General features: G+C 43.9%; 1 protein-coding gene across 2 annotated transcripts in view; it reads right to left on the bottom strand.

Annotated features, from left to right (window-relative positions):
- LTBP1 (latent transforming growth factor beta binding protein 1) overlaps positions 1-24,598 on the bottom strand; it is a 382,180-nt gene that overhangs the window by 295,774 nt on the left and 61,808 nt on the right. For both annotated transcript variants that reach the window (XM_040429549.1, XM_040429548.1), the window contains exon 3: positions 6,907-7,198. In XM_040429549.1, coding sequence (XP_040285483.1) covers positions 6,907-7,198 — 292 coding nt within the window. The remainder of the gene's footprint in view (positions 1-6,906; positions 7,199-24,598) is intronic.

The following is a 24,598-nucleotide window of genomic DNA, read 5'->3' on the forward strand; positions in this document are numbered from 1 at the left end:
CGGCAGCCATGGTAACCACTCTGAAAAAGCTAAATGTCGGCTCCGGCAATGCGCCGAAACGACGTTTAGCTTAAGGCCGGATCCGGATCAATGCCTTCCAATGGGCATTAATTCCGGATCCGGCCTTGCGGCAAGTGTTCCGGATTTTTGGCCGGAGCAAAAAGCGCAGCATGCTGCGGTATTTTCTCCGGCCAACAAACGTTCCGTACCGGAACTGAAGACATCCTGATGCATCCTGAACGGATTACTCTCCATTCAGAATGCATTAGGATAATCCTGATCAGGATTCTTCCGGCATAGAGCCCCGACGACGGAACTCTATGCCGGAAGACAATAACGCAGGTGTGAAAGAGCCCTGAAAAGCAAGGAAATGTCCAAAGGTCATTAGGCCAGATTTATCATTAGCTCAGGTCAGAATAATGGAGTGAAAAAGTCCCCAAAAAAGTCCCAAACGCTAAAACTGCGCACAAATTTGTTTTCTTATGTAAATTAATCTATAGACAGATTTACTATTGGGACTATTTAAAAAGTCGCAAAAAAGTTGCAATTTCACTCCAGTGAGGACCATGCTTATCTTATGAGACTTTTTAATAGAACATGCGACTTTTTCATAAAAACGTGCGACTTTTTCGTAAAGATGTGCGACTTTGGTAAAGCTGCTTACTGACGGATAAACTGCTACCGTCAAACCACATTTATTACAGTCTTAGGCCCCTTTCACACGAGCGAGTTTTCCGCGCGGATGCGTTGCGGGAGGTGAACGCATGGCATCCGCACGGAATCCTGACCCATTCATTTCTATGGGGCTGTTCACATGAGCGGTGATTTTCACACATCACTTGTGCGTTGCGGGAAAATCGCAGCATGCTCCTCTTTGTGCGTTTTTCACGTAACGCAAGCCCCATAGAAATGAATGGGGTTGCGTGAAAATCGCAAGCATCCGCAAGCAAGTGCGGATGCGGTGCGATTTTCACGCATGGTTGCTAGGAGACGATCGGGATGGAGACCCGATCATTATTATTTTCCCTTATAACTTGGTTATAAGGGAAAATAATAGCATTCTGAATACAGAATGCATAGTAAAACAGTGCTGGAGGGGTTAAAAAAAAATAAAAATCATTTAACTCACCTTAATCCACTTGATCGCGTAGCCCAGTATCACTTCTGTCCCCTTTACTGAATAGGACCTGTGGTGAGCATTAATTATAGGTCAAGGACCTTTGATGACGTCACTCCGGTCATCACATGGTACGTCACATGATCTTTTACCATGGTGAATCACCATGGTAAAAGATCATGTGACGTACCATGTGATGACCGAATTGACGTCACCACAGGTCCTGTTGCTGCACAGAGATCAGATGAAGCCAGAAGGAGATGCCGGGCCGCGAACAAGTGGACTAAGGCGAGTTAAATTTTTTATTTTTATTTTTTAACCCCTCCAGCGATGTTTTACTATGCATTCTGTATTCAGAATGCTATTATTTTCCCTTATAACCATGTTATAAGGGAAAATAATACTATTTACAGAACACCGATCCCAAGCCCGAACTTCTGTGAAGAAGTTCGGGTTTGGGTACCAAACACGCGCGATTTTTCTCACGCGAGTGCAAAACGCATTACAATCTCGCGCGGAAAAATCGCGGGTGTTCCCGGAACGCACCCGCACATTTTTCTGCAACGCCCGTGTGAAAGAGGCCTTAAAGGGACACTGACAGGCCAAATCAGCATATATAGTTAGATATATCACATTACAGGTCTTATAGAGTCTTTTAAAAGCATATAACTATCCCCCCTGTCCACCTTATAAAGAGCGAAATATAAAGTTTTATAACCTGCTTCTCCGGTCAGCAATCTGCCCAAGGGGTGGCGTTTCATGTGAAAATGCGCCCAGCCAGCCTTCCCAACTGCCGTTTGAAGCCCCGCCCAGCTCATCAATATTCACTTCGCTGGGCGGCGGCTAGAACTCTCCCCAGTCCCGATCCTGCGCAATTCAATCCTCCGGGCATCGTTCATGCCCAATCTTCTGCGCCTGCGCCCCGCCGTGCCGTTAGATCGCGCCTGCGTACACACACCAGCCTGCGTCTTCGAGGCAGCTGCAGCTGGGGGGATACTTATATGCTTTTAAAAGACTGTATAAGACCTGTAATGTGATATATCTAACTAATTATGCTGTTTTGGCCTGTCAGTGTCCCTTTAAAGTGAACCTTTCACCAGGATTTCACTTAATAAACTATTACCAGTACCTTATAGATTATCCTCATTCTGTTTCAGTGCATTCTTGTGCCGCTTTCCTGGGATGTATATTCATGAAAAAAACTACTTATAAAGTCCTTGTCTCCAGCTCCTGAAGTCACGCTAGAAGTCAAGGGGGTAGCCCTTCCCTCACTCCGGGCTGTAACTCCCCTGCCCAAACCCCTCCTCTAAGTAGTGTAACTGACACCCGGCTCAGTCACCGGGACCGCGCTTGTACAGGCGGCGCATGCGCCGTCGGACTCCAGCACGATCCTGTAACTGAATCGCGCATGCGCCGTCCCCGATGCCTGCCTGTCTTCTCTTCCTCACGCGCGATTCAGTTACAGGATCGCGCTTGAGTCCGACGGCGCATGCGCCGCCTGAACAAGCGCGGTCCCGGCGACTGAGCCGGGTGTCAGTTACACTACTTAGAGGAGGGGTTAGGGCAGGGGAGTTACAGCCCGGAGTGAGGGAAGGGCTACCCCCTTGACTTCTAGCGTGACTTCAGGAGCTGGAGACAAGGACTTTATAAGTCGTTTTTTTCATGAATATACATCCCAGGAAAGCGGCACAAGAATGCATTGAAACAGAATGAGGATAATCTATAAGGTACTGGTAATGGTTTATTAAGTGAAATCCTGGTGAAAGGTTCGCTTTAAAGGGCCGATCATAAATCTGACTTGGCTAAAACTGACTTTAGCCTTATGTGAAAGTGGAGTGAGCTGTCAGAGTCATGATAAATCTGGCCCATTGTTTTTCCTTTAAATGCATAGAGAAAGAATCATATGCATTACAATGTCAGATGTTATAGCTTAGATGCTTAGGTTATAGAAATAAGATGGAAATGTAATCATATAAAAATTATCATCGAGTTTACTTATGTTTTAGCATAAAGTAAGGTTAATATGGTTATTGGTTTATGCGGTCTTAGTGTGAGGAAGACTGATGAGTGAATGGTTAAAAAATCTCCTCTAATGGTGTGAACAATGGTTTAACACATTAAGCAGACTTGTCGTAAAGGACAATGACTGAGCAACACTTATGTTTGTTCCCAAGCAGACATGGATAATGCAATGAATAGAGTAGGACTTCGAATTGTGTGACTAGACTGGAAGTGTACATATAATTGTTTGGTAAGAGACAACATTCTATTGTATCCCTTTGGACCAGTCAAAGTCCTGACTGGTAAATCAGTTGAGCGGTAAAAATACTAATTAATTCCAAAATTTACTCATAGACCTCCAGTGCCATCTAGTGGTAGAGTAAAGTAAGATATGAATTGTAAAATAGGTGGGAGGGGGTCACAACTGATGTCACTAATTATTGATTAACCTGACCAAGCCCCTTCCTAAGGGGGATAAAAAGGCAGCATAAGCTGATCATAAGATCATCCTATGATCACTCAATAAATCCATCCAAGGAACAACCACCACAGTCAGGAGACTAAGAGAGGAGGGAATAGGACCTGACCATACTACATTTCTGAACCTTGACCCTGATTTCTTCCAGGCCGATTCTGGGTATAGTATAAAATATCCTTCTGGATATTAGGAAATTAATTAATTATATCTATATATTACATCAATCATATCCTGTGTGTAGGATCTAGATTAATTTGGGATCATTGTACCTGCAGCCTCAATGGTGCCATTTTGATCTAGGGAGATAAATAGATACATTTTATGTATATATCTTTGTATCATCTTCAAAGATATGATTTCAGTTCTAGTCATATATGGTTGAATCTATATTTATATATCTATGTAAGGAAATATGATGAAGATCTGATACATCTGTGGCTGGCAGAAATCAAGTGTACAGTTAAGGAGTGGGCTCCTTGGGTCATTAGTAAGATATCTAATTATATTATTGATTAGAGGCATATTCTTTAGGTTATTTGGTGTTTCTTAGTTGCATATCATTATTTTTTTTATTTTTTTTTATTACTACCAATTTTATAATTGAATATTATTAGATTGTAACCCATTTTTATATTATATTGATTATTTTGCACTGAATTATTATTAATAATTATATATTTTATTTACAACTGTGTTATTTTTGTCTTTAATTCAACCCAGATCGCTGTGGTGAGCTTGTTGTTTATGAGAACAAATTGGAATCTCCTGTATTATAGATCCTAATTTGTTTACATAAATAATATAGACATGTCCCTTGTCGCCTCTTTTGTTTGCGGTAGCTATCGAGCATTTAGCATTACGAATCAGGCAGGATAGTGTTTTTAAAGGCATAGCTATGGGAAATAGGGAGGACAGACTGGGCCTATATGCTGATGACCTCATTTTGTACATGGACTCAGTGGAGGTTACCTTGCCCCGAGCAATCACATTGATTGAGCAGTTTGGGGTCTTCTCTGGTCTATGCATAAATTGGGCAAAATCGGCCATAATGCCGCTATGGGCCGCAGAGTGGCCATCGGTATATCAGAATCTAATGGTAGTTGACAAATTCAAATACTTAGGAGTCAACATCACTAAAGACCCTGCCACCTCACATGACCTAAACACGAGCCCCTTGGTGTCATATTTCATAGATAAATTTAAGTCTTGGAATACCCTACCGTTGTCTATCATGGGACGCGTAAACCTAATCAAAATGATACTTCAGCCCAAAGCTTTGTACCTATTGGAACATGCGTGTGTACCCATACCACGCAAATTCTTCGATAAACTTCACTCTCTCATGGCAACATTTATATGGGGTAAGAACAGACGTAAATTGGCCGTGAAATCCTTACAGAGGAGCTGGGACGAGGGCGGGGCAGCCCTGCCGGATCTATTCTTGTATTTCCTTGCCGGCCAGTTGCGCTATTTGGTGCCATGGGTGACCCAGGATGTGCTTCCTAACTCAGAATATTACTTGCAGGAGTATTTGCATCTCTCCACCCTGTGGCCGGTTTTGGAGGGCCCGTTATCTCTAGCGGGTCCACCCGTACTGATTCACAAGCTGGCGCATCAGGTGTGGAGGGCGGCAAAGATGCAGCAATACAGTGACTTACCAGATGATATACAACTATGGAACAACCCATTATTTCCACATTTGTTACACTGTGAAGGAGAGAGGATATGGAGAGGGTACGGTGTTTGCTATTTGAAAGATCTTTATGAGAATGGCATTCTGTTCTCTTTTACTCAGTTACAGACCAAAGCGGGTGTCTTAAGACCACACTTCTTTAGGTATTTGCAGTTGAGACACGCCCTTCAGGCCCAGATTAGAGATCTTAAAAGACAAGTATCTCAATATCCGCTCATTGGGGTCTTCAGAACACAAGGACCGAGGGGACTGATATCCGCCTTATATACACATCTGCTCAACCTTAAAATCTCAGCTTCTCCACTGAATGCAGAATGTAAATGGAGAGGGAATATACCCACATTGACATATGGTGAGTGGAGTGAGGCCCTTGAAGCTCCGATAACTGTATCCCCGTCCCTTACTAACAGATTGATTCAGTTATTTATTCTGCATAGGTGTTACCTCACCCCTACTAGGCTATATAAAATGGGTAGAAGATCACACACCGGATGCCATAGATGTGCTCAGTTGGGCGCGGATTTTTGGCACCTGATGTGGGACTGTAGTTACATCCAATCATTCTGGAGAGGGGTAGTGGAGCTCATTTCTTCCCTGATCCCAGATACTTTGGCGGTTTGCCCGAAGATTTGCGTCTTGGGAATTTTAGACGAGGATTCGAGACCACGCTACACACTCACCTTCATTAGGGAGGTCCTGTTTTTAGCCAGGAAAGCTATTGCTCTTAGGTGGATGGCGGACAGGCCACCCACGATCACTCAATGGAAGACCCTTGTTAATAAAATAATTCCCTTTGAGAAGATTATGTATTCCCGTAGAGGATGCTCACAGAAGCACCAAAAGATATGGGGACCCTGGTGCGACTCTCCTCTGACTGCCACGGCAGATCATCTGCACTCTATAAATAATATAGACTGTTAATCAGAGCAGTATAAATATTCTGACAGTTACAAGGTTGCACATGATTTACTTCTCATATGGATATATTGAAGGTTTGTTGCAGTCATACCCCAGTTCACATGCAATCAAACTTCACTGTAGCCCTCTGGCCCCCGTGTCTACTGAGGAAGATCAATTATTATACTTAGTCAATGGTTTTGTCAGCGGTTTAGTTTTGGCAGTTTTAGGTTTGAGCTCCTCAAGCTCCTCAGTGACGCCTGTTCTTATCATAGGTTGTTGTGACCATCACATTTACATGACTTGGCTTGAAGCTTCCGACTTTTAGGCTACTTTCACACTAGCGTTTTGGCTTTCCGGATCAGTTTTGCCCTAATGCATTCTGAATAAAAAAGGATCGGCTCAGAATGCATCAGTTTGCCTCCGTTCAGTCACCATTCCGCTCTGGAGGCGGACACCAAAACGCTACCTGCAGCGTTTTTCTGTCTGTCCTGGGATGCAGAGCGAGACGGATGTAAGTCAATGGGGACGGATCCGTTTTCTCTGACACATCCGTCTTGGCTATATAAGACATAATACAACCGGATCCGTTCATAACAGGTGCATGAGGTTGTATTATTGTAACGGAAGTGTTTTTGCAGATTCATGACGCATCCGCAAAAAACGCTAGTGTGAAAGTAGCTTTATATGTGCAAAAGAAAAACTCAGCTATAAACTTACTGAGGCTGAGACACGATGATCTGTGGCTTCTGCTTCAGTGCTAGTGTCACTTGTCCTTGAGTAGCTTCAGGAGAGGCTTGTACCTTCTTTGGCGTTGACTGCGGAGCTGCCTGTTGAGGAATGGGCCGCAGTGGAGGGGCTGGAGCTCCTGCACCCTGAGTCTCTGTACTTGTAGAAGATTTGTCTTGGGTCACCTTCTCTTCACAAACTTTTCCTTTAGTTCCAGGTTTGCACACACAAAGATGTGGACGAAGGCACATTCCACCATTTTGACATGGCGGAGTACAATTTGCTGCAGAAGAAAAGTGCACAATCATGAGACTGAAAACCGCAAAGATGAACAGATTATTTAAAGGTGGAACATCTAATTCTTTATGACAGGACATGTACTGTGCAATATATTTAAAGAGTATTACAGCTTAAAAAAAAATAAAAAATAAAACAAAACTGCTGACAGCCTCCCTATAAAGGCAATCTGTCAGCAGTTTTGACCATCCAGTACAAACATACCTACCTAGCATTTATTATCAGGATTAGTGTGAAAATTAAGTTTTAGTCTGTCAGATACTGCTCCTTACAGGAGTTGTCTTCTTTTTTATATTGATGACCTATCCTCAGGATAGGTCATCAATATCAGATCGACGAGGAGCTCAGCTGTTTGAAGAGACTGAAGCGCTGCCTTCTCTTTACCGCTTACCTGCTCGTCGGCGCAACTGCAGCGGTGAGCTCATGTAATTACAACTCTGCTCTATCCTATTCACTTTCTCTTCAAACTGCTGATTGGCAAGGGTGCTGGGAGTTGACCCCCTGTCGATCTGATATTGATGACCTATCCTGAGGATAAATAAAAAATTGTTGTGATGCGTTTCGGCTCGTGGGTGAGCCTTTCTCTGTTTTTTTTTTTTTAGAAAGGGTCACCTCAGGAGCCGAAAAGCGTCAAAACTGTTTTTTCTGTGACCAGTAAAGAAAAGATATTGCATCCAGTGAGTGCCGGTCTTATCTTGCATAAACGTATATGGGAGGCTGACCCGGGACACGTGCACCACGCCACCGAGAATACGGAGTGCCGACTGTACTTTGATTGGATCTATCCTGAGGATAGGTCACCAGTATAAAAAAAGTGGACAACCCCTTTAAGTGCACTGAACTGCTTCACAGTCCCTCCCATCTGCTCTGAGTGACATTTGTAGTGGTCTCCTGTTTGGATGATACAGCTGTCAGGGGAGGAGATGTAATGCAGCTCCACCTCCACTGCACTCAAGGAGCACAACATGGCAGAATAAAAGTTCATATTCACACACATTCAAAAAAAGTTCCACTATTCTCCCAGCCTGTAGGTACTGCTGTCAGCAGTTTAGCAATGTCAAAACTGCTGACAGAGTCCTTTTAAAATTAGTAGTAAAGAACTCCCATAATTGCTATTAGTCCTACACAGAGCGGTAGGAGACACAGAGACAAAAATTAAGGTAGTAACTGCTCCAAATCATAATACGGATAGCCCCCAATTTACAAAGCACCATCAGCAAGATCAAAGTGGTAGCTATAGGCAACACTGCAGCTTTTTCACACATGACTCCAAGGTTTGGTAAGCAACCCTCCTTTTACCAAATCTGCTAAGTAAATATTACCTTGCTGCCTTAAAAAGCCAGGGAAGCCTGAAGTGAAACAGTAACAATCTTTACAAATACATATTTCTTTTTTTATAGGTAAGTAGGGGAGATTTATCAAAACTGCTGTAAAAGAAAACTGGCTAAGTTGCCCCTAGCAACCAATCAGATCCCACCTGTTATTTTCCAAAGAAGCTCTGAAAAATAAAAGGTGGAATCTGATTGGTTTCTATGGGGAACTAAGCCAGTTTTCCTTTACGACATTTTTGATAAATCTCTCCCAGTGTGTCTACAATATGCAAAGGGTCAAAGATCAGAATGTGTTTTCTAGAAGTGTGGACAGACATAAGTAGCATTCTCCTTTCAACCTGTGCAATAGCCATAAAGACAACAAACAATGAAAATACTGAAGTATAGGAGGATGACGCCACAGTCTATGTGCACAGCCGTGCCTTGCAAACATGGGATCTCATACATCACAACGGCACAAAATGAAAATGAACAACCGTGGTAAAAAAAATTTCGACTGGAGAATGGGGTTCATTATTGCTAATGCACCGTGATATAAACTACAATATAAATTCATAAGAAAACACCTCCATGTGTGTAAAATCAGTACAGTAAGGACTCCGAGCAGTCCATGGCCACTATACAATGCATTTGTACACATCTGTAATAAGTCGACTGTTCCATAAGAGAAAAGTCAGAAGGCCTTCACATGGGGCCTGCAGGCATACCAAGCAATGCGTGCATCCACCAAACATGATTGTCTACTATGGAGGACCACCTTGTGCCTTGAAAACTACAACGACATATAACCACAGATGCTTTGTTGCTTGTGTGTGTAGAGGATAACGCATTACTGGAAATTTTCGGAACTTGGTCTTGCTAAATTTGGGGTTTGGGGTCTCAGTATTAAGCAGGGGATGGGCAGAGCAAGAAGTCGGTGAGGTGCACCTTCTGTCAATAGCTGCAAAACTCTGAATCTGACTGATGGGTGTTGTTTTGATACAGCCTTGTAACATGCAGCCATTTTGAAACTTTATGTGGTGTTAAAAGGGGTAGCACTGATAACCTGTCCTCAAGATAGGTCATCAATATCAGATCGGAGAGAGTCAGACTCCTGGCACCCCGATCAGCTGTTTCAAGGGATCACGGCACTTATACGAGCGCACCTTCATCTTAAAAATTATCTGCGCGCGTTCTCCTTTACAGTGGAGAAATGAGACGAGCAGTTGCAATTACCCTGCACCGCGGCAACAAAGGAGACAGCACAGAAGAGGAATTGCGAAGAGGAAGCAGCACTCGCATGAGTGCCATGATCCCTTCAAACAGCTGATCGGCAGGGGTGGCGGGAGTTGGACCCCCACCAATCTGATATTGATGATATACCTTTAGGGCAGGTCACCAATGCTATGCCACTGTGTCTGACCTGACTATTTTAGGTTCTTGCCTTCCCTTGTACTTCCATCGTGTCACTCAATAAGATGAACAGTGGCATGCAAAAGTTTAGGGACCCCTAGTTGAAATTACTGTTACTGTGAAGGTAAAGATGAAATGATCTCCAAAAGGCATAAACATTATACATTACTTTTGTATTTTAAAGAAAAACAGTTTTCATTTTCATCTTTTACATTTTCAAGTAACAAAAAAGGAAAAGGGCCTAAGCAAAACATTGGGCATCCTGCATGGTTAATAGCTAGTAACACCCCTTTGGCAAGTATCACAGCTTGCGAATGCTTTTTGTAGCCAGCCAAAAGTCTTTCAACTCTTGTTTGAGGGATTTTCATCCATTCTTCCTTGCAAAAGTCTTCCAATTCTGTGAGATGCTCTTTTTAGGTAAATCCACATATTTTCGATGATGTTCAGATCAGAGGACTGTGAGGGCCATGGTAAAATCTGCACATTGTGCCTTTTGAGGTAGGTCTATGGTGGGTTTCTTAGGTGTAATTAAGATCATTATCCATTTGTAGAAGCCATCCTTTTTCCAACTTCTGCTTTTTGACAATTGGTTTTATGTTTGCTTCCAGAATTTGCTGGAATTTCATTGAATCCATTCTTGTCCCTACCTGTGAAATGTTCCCAGTGCCATTGGCTGCAACACAACCCCAAACCATGATTGATCCACCCCTGTTCTCAATGGTTGGAGATGTATTCTTTTCATGAAATTCTGTGCCCTTTTTTTTCTACAAACATAATTTTGCTCATTGTGGCCAAAGTTTAACCTCGTTGGTCCACAGTTTACTAAATGCATCAGGCTTGTTTAGATGTTGTTTTACCAACTTCTGATGCTGAATTTTGTGGTGAGGACGCAGGAGAGGTTTTTTTCTGATGACTCTTCCACGGAAGCCATATTTAAGCAGGTATTGCTGAACAGAAGAAAAATGTACCACAACTCCAGTCTGCTAAATCTTCCTGAAGGTCTTTTGCAGTCAAGCAGGTGTTCTGATTTGCCTTTCTAGCAATCCATGAGTGTCTGAAATGTATCTTGGTCTTCCAGACCTTCTCTTGACCTCCATTGTTCCTGTTAACTGCCATTTCTTAATTAAATTTCAAAACGAGGAAATGGCAACCAGAAAACGCTTTGCTATCTTCTTATAGCCTTCTCCTGCTTTGTGGGCCTTAACCATTTTCATTTTCAGAGTGTTAGGCAGCTGTTAGATGAATAACCCTTGGCTGCTGGATATTTATAAAGCTTTGAAATTCACATCACCTGGCCTTTCCTAATGACGATTGTGAACAAACCTTAACCCTAACAGGCTATTTAAGGTCTGAGACCTCGGTCAAAGTTATCCGAGCGCTCAAATCTCCTTAGGTTCCTATACTTTTAAAAAGGTACTGATTTCCTTTTTTCACTCTAAAATTGTACACAACCAAAATAATACACCAATAGTGCTTAAAATGTTGAAAAGTGTGTTTTATCTTTAGCTGTATGCCTTTTGGAGATCATTTCATCTTGCTTACCTGTTCACAGAAACAGTAATTTTGATCAGGGGTGCCCAAACTTTTACATGCCACTGTATAATTTCATTTATTCACATAAACAACTGATTTATGAAAAAAAAGACAGGTATGCTTCAAATCCACACCATCAAGGATGCTGCAAAGAAGGAATAAAAACAATCCCAGAAACCCACTAAAGCCTCCAAAAGCTTAAATTTTACTTAGAACAGTTGACCTAAAAAGTGCAGCGATCAGCAACATTCACCACTTTGCACGTCACCGACAGGTTCATCTCAGGACTCTTTTACATAGTAGTAGACAGAAAAACACAGATTTTGCAATCCTAACTTCTATCTGGGAGCCAATGTGAGTATGGTATAAAAACACGAGTCTCTCTACATGGCAGGTGTCCTGTTGTTGTACTGCTTCCCAGAATTACAATGTTCCACTACACTGAAGAGCTATTGAGTTAGCCACATAACCATGCAGGCACCTTCCTCTGAAGTGATTTGAAAGAATAATATGGAGCAACGTGAGACAACATCATGAGAAGAACTCGACTCATTGCCGGTGTGAAATCTCTTCTCACACTTGGGTACAATATTCAGTGAAGTAAAACCATCATTTCCTGCAAGACGTAGTGTGTGGTCTAAACCACAGGGCATAAATTATTATTATATCATTCTACAAAGCTGTCACTTAAAAGTTTATGGCATGTAGAAGTCATTAGCTGTTAAAATATAAAAAGACTAATCAATTCCAAATGTACGCTAAACTCAATATATGGTGGGCTGTATGAACCATATAGGAAGCCAGAGACTTACCTAGAGAAAACAAGGACATAGGAGATGGATCATTTTCTGTATATTTCTCTCTCTTTTCACTTATCTTTTCATGAGATTTTTGGGTGTAACATTTCTTTTTGATGCTCAACAAACTAAGTTGGTCTGGAGTGCAAGGAATAAACATAATGGGGGGCAACTGCTAAATTAAAGCACAGCTTTAGCCTACATGCACACGAACGTGGTTTGGCTCTGCATCCAAGCCGCATTTTTTGCGGATCAGGTACGGACCCATTCACTTCACTGGGGGCGCAAAAGATGCGGAAATCAAATGCAGTCACCGGGAGCAGGCAGTTCCGAGAACAGCCCGATGAAGGCCCCCGGCGGCTGTTCTCAGAACTGCCTGCCCCCGGTGACCTCATTTGATTTCAGACCGGCTCCCGGCACAGGCACAGGTAAGGGCTTACCTGTGCATCACCGGACGGGTGAGTCTACCTTACTAAAGATGGCAGCCCCCATGTGTTCGCTGGCGAACACTGCAAACTGACCATCACTGCCCAGGAGGAAGCATAAGTGTTTAATAACAGTCCATGTGTCGATCGCGTCTCCCAGACTGCATCATAGTGTTTTATCGGATCATGGGTCTATTGTATTATATTCACATCATCATGTGAGTACACAGTACATTAGACTCGGAATCCAATAAGAACTGCCTGCATCATAAAACACTATGAAGCAGTCAGTTTGGGTCAAAGTTGCTGCAGTTGGTCCAGGAGATGTGGCTAACACATGGACAGTATTTACCAGACCAGGGCAGGACCTGTGCAGCCTAACTAATGTTAGATTAGTTACGCCATTTTTTTGGTGCAAGTTACACCTGGCAAACAGACCGGACGAAAGACAAAATTGACCCCAATAAATGGGGCCATGAGACCACAATAAATTTGGCGTATGTCATGCCACTGCAAATTAGATCAAGACTGGTGTTAGACTAAGTCCCTTCACTCTAGGGGGATGTCATTCAATATGCAAGGAGAATTCCAAAATCATCTGTTTCAAAACCTCAAAAACTTTCCAGTCCGAGCACAAGGCTTATATCACAGATGTCACCAGCATAGCCTCAAGCTACAGTTGCAAATCCCCAAAAAGGTTGAGACCTTCAGGTTTTATTGGCAATCCATGGGTTGGGTAAAGAGCTTGCTGAAACTTTACAGAGGCTCAATATAGGATCCCTTGATTATACTGGCAATATCTCCAGGAACTGGTACTGCAGGAGAGATATTACCACTAACATCAGGATGGCACAAACAGGTTCATAGATTCCTTGTGAAGTGGTGTGTGTACATACTGAACATTTCCTGAAGATTTAAGAACCAAACATCTGTGGAGTTTTGTATATTGAATATTTACAGTGCAGAAAATTGAAATTTTATATATCTAAAAGGAAAATGTCCACTGATGTGTGGTCTAATAAAATGATAAAAAAAAATAAAGGTATGTAGCCCTCTTGCCATTCATATCTCTATGATGGGGAGAGTACTGCTGCAGAAGATCCAATGATGGTGGATGGTTTTCCACCTCTTGTACATGTATGCTTTCTATGATCACATTCTTATAAATCACCCATGGCAGCTCTCAGTCTCGGGTATCTCCACCATACAGCAAGTGTTGATATTTCCTATTAACCCACCATGACCTGACCCCTAAAAGTCATTTTCTTAAGTCTCCTCTATGGGTCATCATGCGGCAACCAGGCTTTAGTCGAAACGACTGGGTTTGAAAGCGATGCATCTCCTTTTGTGTTCTTGGGCTAGTTCCAGGGTGGAGTTGCTCAGTCAAACCTCTCTGTTCTTGTTTTTGGAGCGCTTTTTGTTATTAATAGATAAAAAAGTTTCATCCAAGTACAACATCACATTTCAAACATTTTTCCATGTATAAAGAAATTGAGTTTCCTCAATTTTCAGAAGACAAAAAAGACAAACATTTTCTGCACCTGGCAGCATATCTTCATAGATCCACAATTTATGGGTTCTTGACATTATATTTAAAGAATTTCAAAGGGGTTGGACCTCATAGTAAAACGTATTACCTGTACCGTACACAGGATAGGTGATAAGTATCCATGGTCATGCATTGGTGCTATTAGTGCATTAAAGGGGTTTTCCAGACTGCTAATATTGATGACCTATCCTCAGGATAAGTCATTAATAGACAATCGGTGAGGGTCAGACACCCCCAACCTTACTACAGCGCTGTAACTATCACTGTGAATAGAACAGGAAGCTTCGTTCAAAGTGTAGTGGTCATGCCGGGTTACTGCAGCTCAGCTACCATTCAACTTAAAGGAAACTGAGCTGCAGTTACATGGCATGACCACTACGCTTTGAATGGAGCTGTGGTTCTCTCACCATTCACAGGCTACAGGGAACAGCTGATCAGTGGGGGTGCAGGCTGTCAGACCACCAATGATTGGATATTAATGACTGGTCCTGAGGATAGGTCATCAATATTGTGAGCCTGGAAAAGCCCCTAGTAATCAGCTAGTTCTGGTAGTGCAATAGAAAATGAACAGAGAGGCAATGCAGAGTTTACAGTCACGGTCATAATGCGTTAACTAGATGGGATAACTCACCAAGTGTGTGTAAACTTTGCTGCATCTGTATCTCCTTTCACTCCACCCTGTAACTCTGCTACATCTGTATCTCCTTTCACTCCACCCTGTAACTCTGCTACATCTGTATCTCCTTTCACTCCACCCTGTAACTCTGCTGCATCTGTATCTCCTTTCACTCCACCCTGTAACTCTGCTGCATCTGTATCTCCTTTCACTCCACCCTATAACTGTGCTACATCTGTATCTCCTTTCACTCCACTCTGTAACTCTGCTGCATCTGTATCTCCTTTCACTCCACCCTGTAACTCTGCTGAATCTGTATCTCCTTTCACTCCACCCTGTAACTCTGCTGCATCTGTATCTCCTTTCACTCCACCCTGTAACTTTGCTACATCTGTATTAGGGATCGACCGATAATCGGCCGATATTCAGGATTTTGAACGTTATCAGTATCTACACTGCTCAAAAAAATAAAGGGAACACTTAAACAACACAATGTAACTCCAAGTCAATCACACTTCTGTGAAATCAAACTGTCCACTTAGGAAGCAACACTGAGTGACAATCAATTTCACATGCTGTTGTGCAAATGGGATAGACAACAGGTGGAAATGATAGGCAATTAGCAAGACACCCCCAATAAAGGAGTGGTTCTGCAGGTGGTGACCTGACCACTTCTCAGTTCCTATGCTTCCTGGCTGATGTTTTGGTCACTTTTGAATGCTGCCGGTGCTTTCACTCTAGTGGTAGCATGAGAAGGAGTCTACAACCCACACAAGTGGCTCAGGTAGTGCAGCTTATCCAGGATGGCACATCAATGCGAGCTGTGGCAAGAAGGTTTGCTGTGTCTGTCAGCGTAGTGTCCAGAGCATGGAGGCGCTACCAGGAGACAGGCCAGTACATCAGGTGACATGGAGGAGGCCGTAGGAGGGCAACAACCCAGCAGCAGGACCGCTACCTCTGCCTTTGTGCAAGGAGGAACAGGAGGAGCACTGCCAGAGCCCTGCAAAATGACCTCCAGCAGGCCACAAATGTGCATGTGTCTGCTCAAACGGTCAGAAACAGACTCCATGAGGGTGATATGAGGGCCCGACGTCCACAGGTGGGGGTTGTGCTTACAGCCCAACACCGTGCAGGACGTTTGGCATTTGCCAGAAAACACCAAGATTGGCAAATTTGCCACTGGCGCCCTGTGCTCTTCACAGATGAAAGCAGGTTCACACTGAGCACATGTGACAGACGTGACATAGTCTGGAGACGCCGTGGAGAACGTTCTGCTGCCTGCAACATCCTCCAGCATGACCGGTTTGGCATTGGGTCAGTAATAGTGTGGGGTGGCATTTCTTTGGAGGGCCGCACAGCCCTCCATGTGCTCGCCAGAGGTAGCCTGACTGCCATTAGGTACCAAGATGAGATCCTCAGACCCCTTGTGAGACCATATGCTGGTGCGGTTGGCCCTGGGTTCCTCCTAATGCAAGACAATGCTAGACCTCATGTGGCTGGAGTGTGTCAGCAGCTCCTGCAAGACGAAGGCATTCATGCTATGGACTGGCCCGCCCGTTCCCCAGACCTGAATCCAATCTGGGACATCACGTCTCGCTCTATCCACCAACGTCACGTTGCACCACAGACTGTCCAGGAGTTGGCAGATGCTTTAGTCCAGGTCTGGGAGGAGATCCCTCAGTAGACCGTCCGCCACCTCATCAGGAGCATGCACAGGCGTTGTAGGGAGGTCATACAGGCACGTGGAGGCCACACACAACTACTGAGCCTCATTTTGACTTGTTTTAAGGACATTACATCAAAGTTGTATCAGCCTGTAGTGTGTTTTTCCACTTTAATTTTGAGGGTGACTAAAAATCCAGACCTCCATGGGTTAAAAAATTTGATTTCCATATTTTTTTTTGTGTGATTTTGTTGTCAGCACATTCAACTATGTAAAGAACAAAGTATTTCAGAAGAATATTTAATTAATTCAGATCTAGGATGTGTTATTTGTGTGTTCCCTTTATTTTTTTGAGCAGTGTATTTTGCCGATATTTCGATAACGTATCGGGAACACAGATCGTGCTGCTCTTAGTGCTCTCCGTGTTCCCTCAGCAGCACAGGGGAGAAGGAAGCAGTGTCTCCCTCCCCCCTGTGCTGCTGCTGCCGCTGCCACCAATGAGAGGAGGGAGGGCAAGAGAAGGGGAGGGGCTGTGGCCACTGCACCACCAATGAAGATAACTCTCTCATTAATTCATATTCAGAAGGCGGGAGCTGGATGCAGAATCACATAGCCGGCTCCCGACCTCTATGACAAGTAGCTGCGATCTGCGGTTAACTGCTGCGGATCACAGCTACCGCTTATAGAGGTCAGGAGCCGGCTATGTGATTCTGCAGCCAGCTCCCGCCTTCTGAATATGAATTAATGAGAGAGTTATCTTCATTGGTGGCGCAGTGCGCCCCCCCCCACCCAACCCCAGTATTAATCATTGGTGGTGCAGTGTGCCCCCCCCCCAACCCAGTATTAATCATTGGTGGCGCAGTGCGCCCCCCCCCCACCCAAGCCCCCCAGTATTAATCATTGGTGGCAGTGGCCACAGGATCCCCTCTCCCCCTCCTCTTCCTCAGTGGCAGTTCCGATCTGAGCCCCAGCAGTGTAATCCTCGGGCTCCGATCGGTTACCATGGCAGCCAGGACGCTACTGAAGCCCTGGCTGCCATAGTCAGCTCCCTGCTGTTGTGTGCACAAAGCACAGAGCAGCAGGGAGAGTGTGAGGTCCTATTCCCTAAGGGGGCTAATAGTTAGTTAAAAAGCAAACAAAAAAAACCCACCAAAATATTAATTATAAATGAAAAAGAAAGATTTACAAAAAAAAAATACACATTAACAATAAACATTCATTTTCGCAGATTTGTGTAGGAATTTTATTTTATTTTTTTCAAAAAGGAAAATTCACAGAATATCGGTATAAATTATCGGCTATCGGCCTGAAAGTTCAGATGATCGGTATTGGGTCTAAAAAATCAATATCGGTCGATCCCTAATCTGTATCTCCTTTCACTCCACCCTGTAACTCTGCTGCATCTGTATCTCCTTTCACTCCACCCTGTAACTCTGCTGCATCTGCATCTCCTTTCACTCCACCCTGTAACTCTGCTACATCTGTATCTCCTTTCACTCCACCCTGTAACTCTGCTGCATCTGCATCTCCTTTCACTCCACCCTGTAACTCTGCTACATCTGTATCTCCTTTCACTCCACCCTGTAACTCTGCTGCATCTGTATCTCCTTTCACTCCACCCTGTAACTCTGCTGCATCTGTATCTCCTTTTACTCCACCCTGTAACTCTGCTGCATCTGCATCTCCTTTCACTCCACCCTGTAACTCTGCTGCATCTGTATCTCCTTTCAGTCCACCCTGTAACTCTGCTGCATCTGTATCTCCTTTCACTTCACCCTGTACTTTTGATCAGTAGGGTCCCAGCAGTTGAACCCTGTGGGTAGGTGACACATTCTTATGGACAGACAATCCCTTTAATTGTCCACTAAACCGGACAGAAATGTGTCCTGTTTAAATGTGTCCTTAGATATGTCTTCTGCATGTAATGATGACTTCTTCTCCCCATGGTTAAAGGTATTCCGGGAAAAAACATTTTTACCTATCTATTGCATACCATAAGTGATGCTAGAATAGTAGATGTCCCACTAATGAAATCCACCATCTGTCAACTCCACCATCATTGCACAACTGTGGAAAGGAGAAGTTTTAAAGGAGCAACAGTCAAGCATGCACATACAAACCCCATGGCAGTAACAAACAGCTTTTCAAGGCGTGACAAGACCCTATCTAACATTTATCATGCAATGTAGTCCTTTTAATCAGACTGTTATTTTCCCATCAAAAATACAGGAACCCCTAACAGTAAGAGAAAAGTGGAAGAGTAAACACATTCTTAAAGGGGTTTTAAGGGTCTACTATGGTTAAGGTCTATCCTCAGGACAGTGAAGTAGGAAGATGGTCGGCACTCGACTCTGGGGTGCGTGCCGGCGCAGGAAGGAGAGAGCTCCAGAGAACAATACAACAAATTCCCAGCAGACGCTCGTTCTTTTCAATTCATATGCCTTTTATTATTCCAATAGGTATATCCAACAAAAGAAGGCTGGCGAAGCTGACGAAGGCTGGACGGGCCGAAACGCGTCCTTTTCTTTTGTTGGATATACCTATTAGAATTATAAAAGGCATATGACTTGAACAGAACGAGCGTCCGCTGGGAATTTGTTGTATTATCCTCAGGACAGGGCATTAAGATTGGCATTAGACTGGTGAGGTCCAACTCCTGGCACTCCTACTGATCAGCTAATGTGTTCCAGTGAGCACCACATTTCCTATGTTTACCAGACACAGCTCTGTACTCGTATTGCCAAGAAAAGCAGCTCAGTCCCTTTAAATTGAAAGGGACTGAGCTGCAATACCAGGCACAGCCAGTACAATATGTGTGAAGCTGGCCTTACCAAGAAATGAGCAGGAATAGCACTTGCTGATCTTCCATTCAGCTGATCGTGGGGGCACCAAGAGATGAACTCAAGAAGATATTGTAGTCTTGAATCACCCTTTTAAATGCTCTTGCTCTTATTTTCTGTTTGCCAAATTCAAAATCCATAAAGTTACATGTACAATAAAGAAATCAGTTACACCAGACTGTCGACTGACTGAGCACCTCAGTTGTAGACTGAACAACCATGTTCTCCACAGACTGTGGCCTGACATGGAAAAAATGGGTTGCATCAAAAGGGGCATAGATGCCCGTGATAAGAACATGGTCCTACCACTTTACAAATCACTAGTCAGACCACACATGGAGTACTGTGTACAGTTATGGGCTCCTGTGAACAAGGCAGACATAGCAGAGCTGGAGAGGGTTCAGAGGAGGGCAACTAAAGTAATAACTGGAATGGGGGGGGACTACAGTACCCTAAAAGATTATCAAAATTAGGGTTATTCACTTTAGAAAAAAGACAACTAAGGGGAGATCTAATAACTATGTATAACTATATCAGGGGTCAGTACAGAGATCTCTTCCATCATCTATTTATTCTCAGGACTGTGACGAGGGGACAGTCCCAGGACTGTGACGAGGGGACTGGCATAAAAGAAGACTGAAATCTCTGCCAGCTACTAGCTGGCGTAGATTTCTGTTTAGGCCCACAGACAGCTGGAGCATATGCCCAATTTATTAGGTGCATGCTCCAGGCAGTGCAGGAGACATCACAGACTGGCGATCATGCATTCCCCCCTATGTTACTGTGTTACTGTCAGATGACAGAATTTAAACTACACTGTCTACTGTGCAGAAAGACTCCACATCATGTTTTATGCCTCCGTTTGACGCACAAGTTAAGGAAAAAAGGATACAAAAACACAGCACACCACGTTCTTATATCCTGCACAGTCTGGTAAAAAAAAAGTATACTACGATGGAACTCTATGAGGAACAGTATCAGTCTGAGGCATCTGTTTAATGTATACTTTTTTTTTTGTATATGTTAAATGGACAGGAAAAACGTGATGTGAACTCACCCTTACCTGAATAACAGTAATCTCCAATACTCAGTTTGCCCTGATTACAGGTGTGCTCATTTCTAGCATGCACCAGAGCTTGCTCAGGATATTCCACAATGTGCTACATACAAGTATATAGAATGAAGTGTCTAAGTCTACGATCGTTATAAGGCTACACTCTGGCTTTCTGTAATGCTACTTATTGCATCATAGGAGCAGTACAGAAGAACACATTAGGTTGTATGCCATTTGGTGGACTCAATATATAAAATCAATCAGTAGCACCACAAAAGTCACAGTGCAGCACTAGCCTAACAGTCTAATAAACTCACTGAACAAAATATAATTAGAAAAGGCAGTCAAGGAAGAATCATTGATGTAAGTATATAATATTTGTATGTATGCATAAATAGACGAACAACAAAACCTCTAGTCAAAAAGAAAAGTAGTTCCCTTTGGCCCGAGAAGAGTCCATCATATGACCAGGGAAATTCAGCAGTGAAAGGTTCAGAAGGCAGACATCCATACAATTAATAATCCTATGATATGAACTTTGCAGCCATCCATTCCCCTAACAGGCAGATGTGTTCTTGTCTTCAAGGCGTCTTGCTTACTTCTCAAAAACAAATATTAGTGCTCCCCATACACTTGGTGACAGCAGGAACAAAACCTTCACAGGCATCTGGGAAAATAATCACTGCTCTGACCTTTCTGTCGGATGGATCACAGGGTAAAAAGGGACTGTTAAACAGACACAAAAAAGCCCTCCTCAACCCCTTGAAATAAATCTCACACCCTAGATAATAAGATGGGTCCAGTGACTTCCACTTGGCTCCTGACACCGCTCTGTCTGCCAGACTAAAAAGTAATGGCCTCAGCACTTCACAGCCTTATTTACTCGTCTGCTGTGTGCCGATATATTGGCCTCTCTTTTCATCATTCTGCTTTACTACTTACCAAGGTTCATTTCCCCTTTTTAGTTTTGCTTTTATATTCCTATTGATATTGTTGTTGATAGCAAAAAAATACAACTTGTACAAAGGCCCTGGCTACACAGGGGCTTCTGTCGTTCTGAAATTTCCATCTTTCTTTCAAGGAATGGACTGTGTTCCTTGACTTTCTATCACAGAATGAAATGTGTCCCTTGACTTTCTATCACAGAATGAACTGTGTCCCTTGAATTTCTATCACAGAATGAACTGTGTCCCTTGAATTTCTATCACAGAATGAACTGTGTCCCTTCAATTTCTATCACGGAATGAACTGCGTCCCTTGACTTTCTATCACGAAATGAACTGCGTCCCATTGACTTTCTATCACAGAATGAAATGCGTCCCTTGACTTTCTATCACAGAATGAAATGCGTCCCTTGACTTTCTATCACAGAATGAACTGCGTCCCTTGACTTTCTATCACAGAATGAACTGCGTCCCGTGACTTTCTATCACAGAATGAACTGCGTCCCTTGACTTTCTATCACAGAATGAACTGCGTCCCGTGACTTTCTATCACGGAATGAACTGCGTCCCGTGACTTGACTGGAATGAACTGCGTCCCATTGACTTTCTATCATAGAATGAGATCCGTCCCTTGACTTGACTGGAATGAACTGCGTCCCATTGACTTTCTATCATAGAATGAGATCCGCCCATTGACTTGACTGGAATGAACTGCGTCCCATTGACTTTCTATCACAGAATGAACTGCGTCCCGTGACTTTCCATGACGGAATGAACTGCGTCCCGTGACTTTCTATGACGGAATGAACTGCGTCCCGTGACTTTCTATCAAGGAATGAACTGCGTCCCGTGACTTTCTATCACGGAATGAACTGCGTCCCGTGACTTTCTATCACAGAATGAACTGCGTCCCGTGACTTTCTATCAAGGAATGAACTGCGTCCCATTGACTTTCTATCATAGAATGAGATCCGTCCCTTGACGTGACTGGAATGAACTGCGTCCCATTGACTTTCTATCATAGAATGAACTGCGTCCCTTGACTTTCTATCATGGAACAAGCTGCGTCCCATTGACTTTCCATCATAGAATGAACTGCGTCCTTGACTTGACTGGAATGAACTGCACGCCTTGACTGGAGAAACAAAACATGGCAGCCCTGGTGCAGTACGTTAGGAGAGCAAGGTGTCAAGTAGACAATTAAGTGCTCATCTGAGGTGGTTGTGCAGATAAGCACAACTCTATCGATGGACATGTAGTGTTGAAATGGCTGCTGCATATCCCGGGGTCCTCAGATCAGAAGAGACTACTGAGTGAGCGATGAACAAAATTGGAAGCAAAGTGAGCCGGTGCAGTTGGATCGCGCTGCCGATGAATTTACACTGTAGATAAGTTCTCACCAACCAGTTTATTGGAACGACGCATTTCTGGGGCGGAATGCTCCCTTCATCAGATCCAATTCACCATAAGCGATGTGTTACCCTTTAATTGATGTGACTGATTATAGTCATACTTTATCATTTATCCGGGGCTGCTGTCTCCATTGGCTTCCTTTCTTTATGTCTTGCTCCCCCATATCCATTCGCTGCTGTGCCCCTGCCCCGGCCACCCATCACTCATCCTCTCCTGATGCTGTAAGACTGTTCCACCATATATATTACTGCTGTCACTGGAGCTTGTTTTTGTACACTGCTCAAAAAAATAAAGGGAACACTTAAACAACACAATTTAACTCCAAGTCAATCACACTTGTGTGAAATCAAACTGTCCACTTAGGAAGCAACACTGAGTGACAATCAATTTCACATGCTGTTGTGAAAATGGGATAGACAACAGGTGGAAATTATAGGCAATTAGCAAGACACCCCCAATAAAGAAGTGGTTCTGCAGGTGGTGATCACAGACCACTTCTCAGTTCCTATGCTTCCTGGCTGATGTTTTGGTCACTTTTGAATGCTGGCGGTGCTTTCACTCTAGTGGTAGCATGAGACGGAGTCTACAACCCACACAAGTGGCTCAGGTAGTGCAGCTTATCCAGGATGGCACATCAATGCGATCTGTGGCAAGAAGGTTTGCTGTGTCTGTCAGCGTAGTGTCCAGAGCATGGAGGCGCTACCAGGAGACAGGCCAGTACATCAGGAGATGTGGAGGAGGCCATAGGAGGGCAACAACCCAGCAGCAGGACCGCTACCTCCACCTTTGTGCAAGGAGGAACAGGAGGAGCACTGCCAGAGCCCTGCAAAATGACCTCCAGCAGGCCACAAATGTGCATGTGTCTGCTCAAACGGTCAGAAACAGACTCCATGAGGGTGATATGAGGGCCCGACGTCCACAGGTGGGGGTTGTGCTTACAGCCCAACACCGTGCAGGACGTTTGGCATTTGCCAGAGAACACCAAGATTGGCAAATTCGCCACTGGCTCCATGTGCTCTTCACAGATGAAAGCAGGTTCACACTGAGCACATGTGACAGACGTGAGAGAGTCTGGAGACGCCGTGGAGAACGTTCTGCTGCCTGCAACATCCTCCAGCATGACCGGTTTGGCATTGGGTCAGTAATGGTGTGGGGTGGCATTTCTTTGGAGGGCCGCACAGCCCTCCATGTGCTCGCCAGAGGTAGCCTGACTGCCATTAGGTACCGAGATGAGATCCTCAGACCCCTTGTGAGACCATATGCTGGTGCGGTTGGCCCTGGGTTCCTCCTAATGCAAGACAATGCTAGACCTCATGTGGCTGAAGTGTGTCAGCAGTTCCTGCAAGACGAAGGCATTGATGCTATGGACTGGCCCGCCCGTTCCCCAGACCTGAATCCAATTGAGCACATCTGGGACATCATGTCTCGCTCTATCCACCGTCACGTTGCACCACAGACTGTCCAGGAGTTGGCAGATGCTTTAGTCCAGGTCTGGGAGGAGATCCCTCAGGAGACCGTCCGCCACCTCATCAGGAGCATGCACAGGCGTTGTAGGGAGGTCATACAGGCAAGTGGAGGCCACACACACTACTGAGCCTCATTTTGACTTGTTTTAAGGACATTACATCAAAGTTGGATCAGCCTGTAGTGTGTTTTTCCACTTTAATTTTGAGTGTGACTCCAAATCCAGACCTCCATGGGTTGAAAAATTTGATTTCCATTTTTTATTTTTGTGTGATTTTGTTGTCAGCACATTCAACTATGTAAAGAACAAAGTATTTCAGAAGAATATTTAATTAATTCAGATCAAATATTTTTTTGAGCAGTGT

Source organism: Bufo bufo, chromosome 4 (assembly GCF_905171765.1).
Source record: "Bufo bufo chromosome 4, aBufBuf1.1, whole genome shotgun sequence".
Taxonomy (NCBI): Eukaryota; Metazoa; Chordata; class Amphibia; order Anura; family Bufonidae; genus Bufo; species Bufo bufo.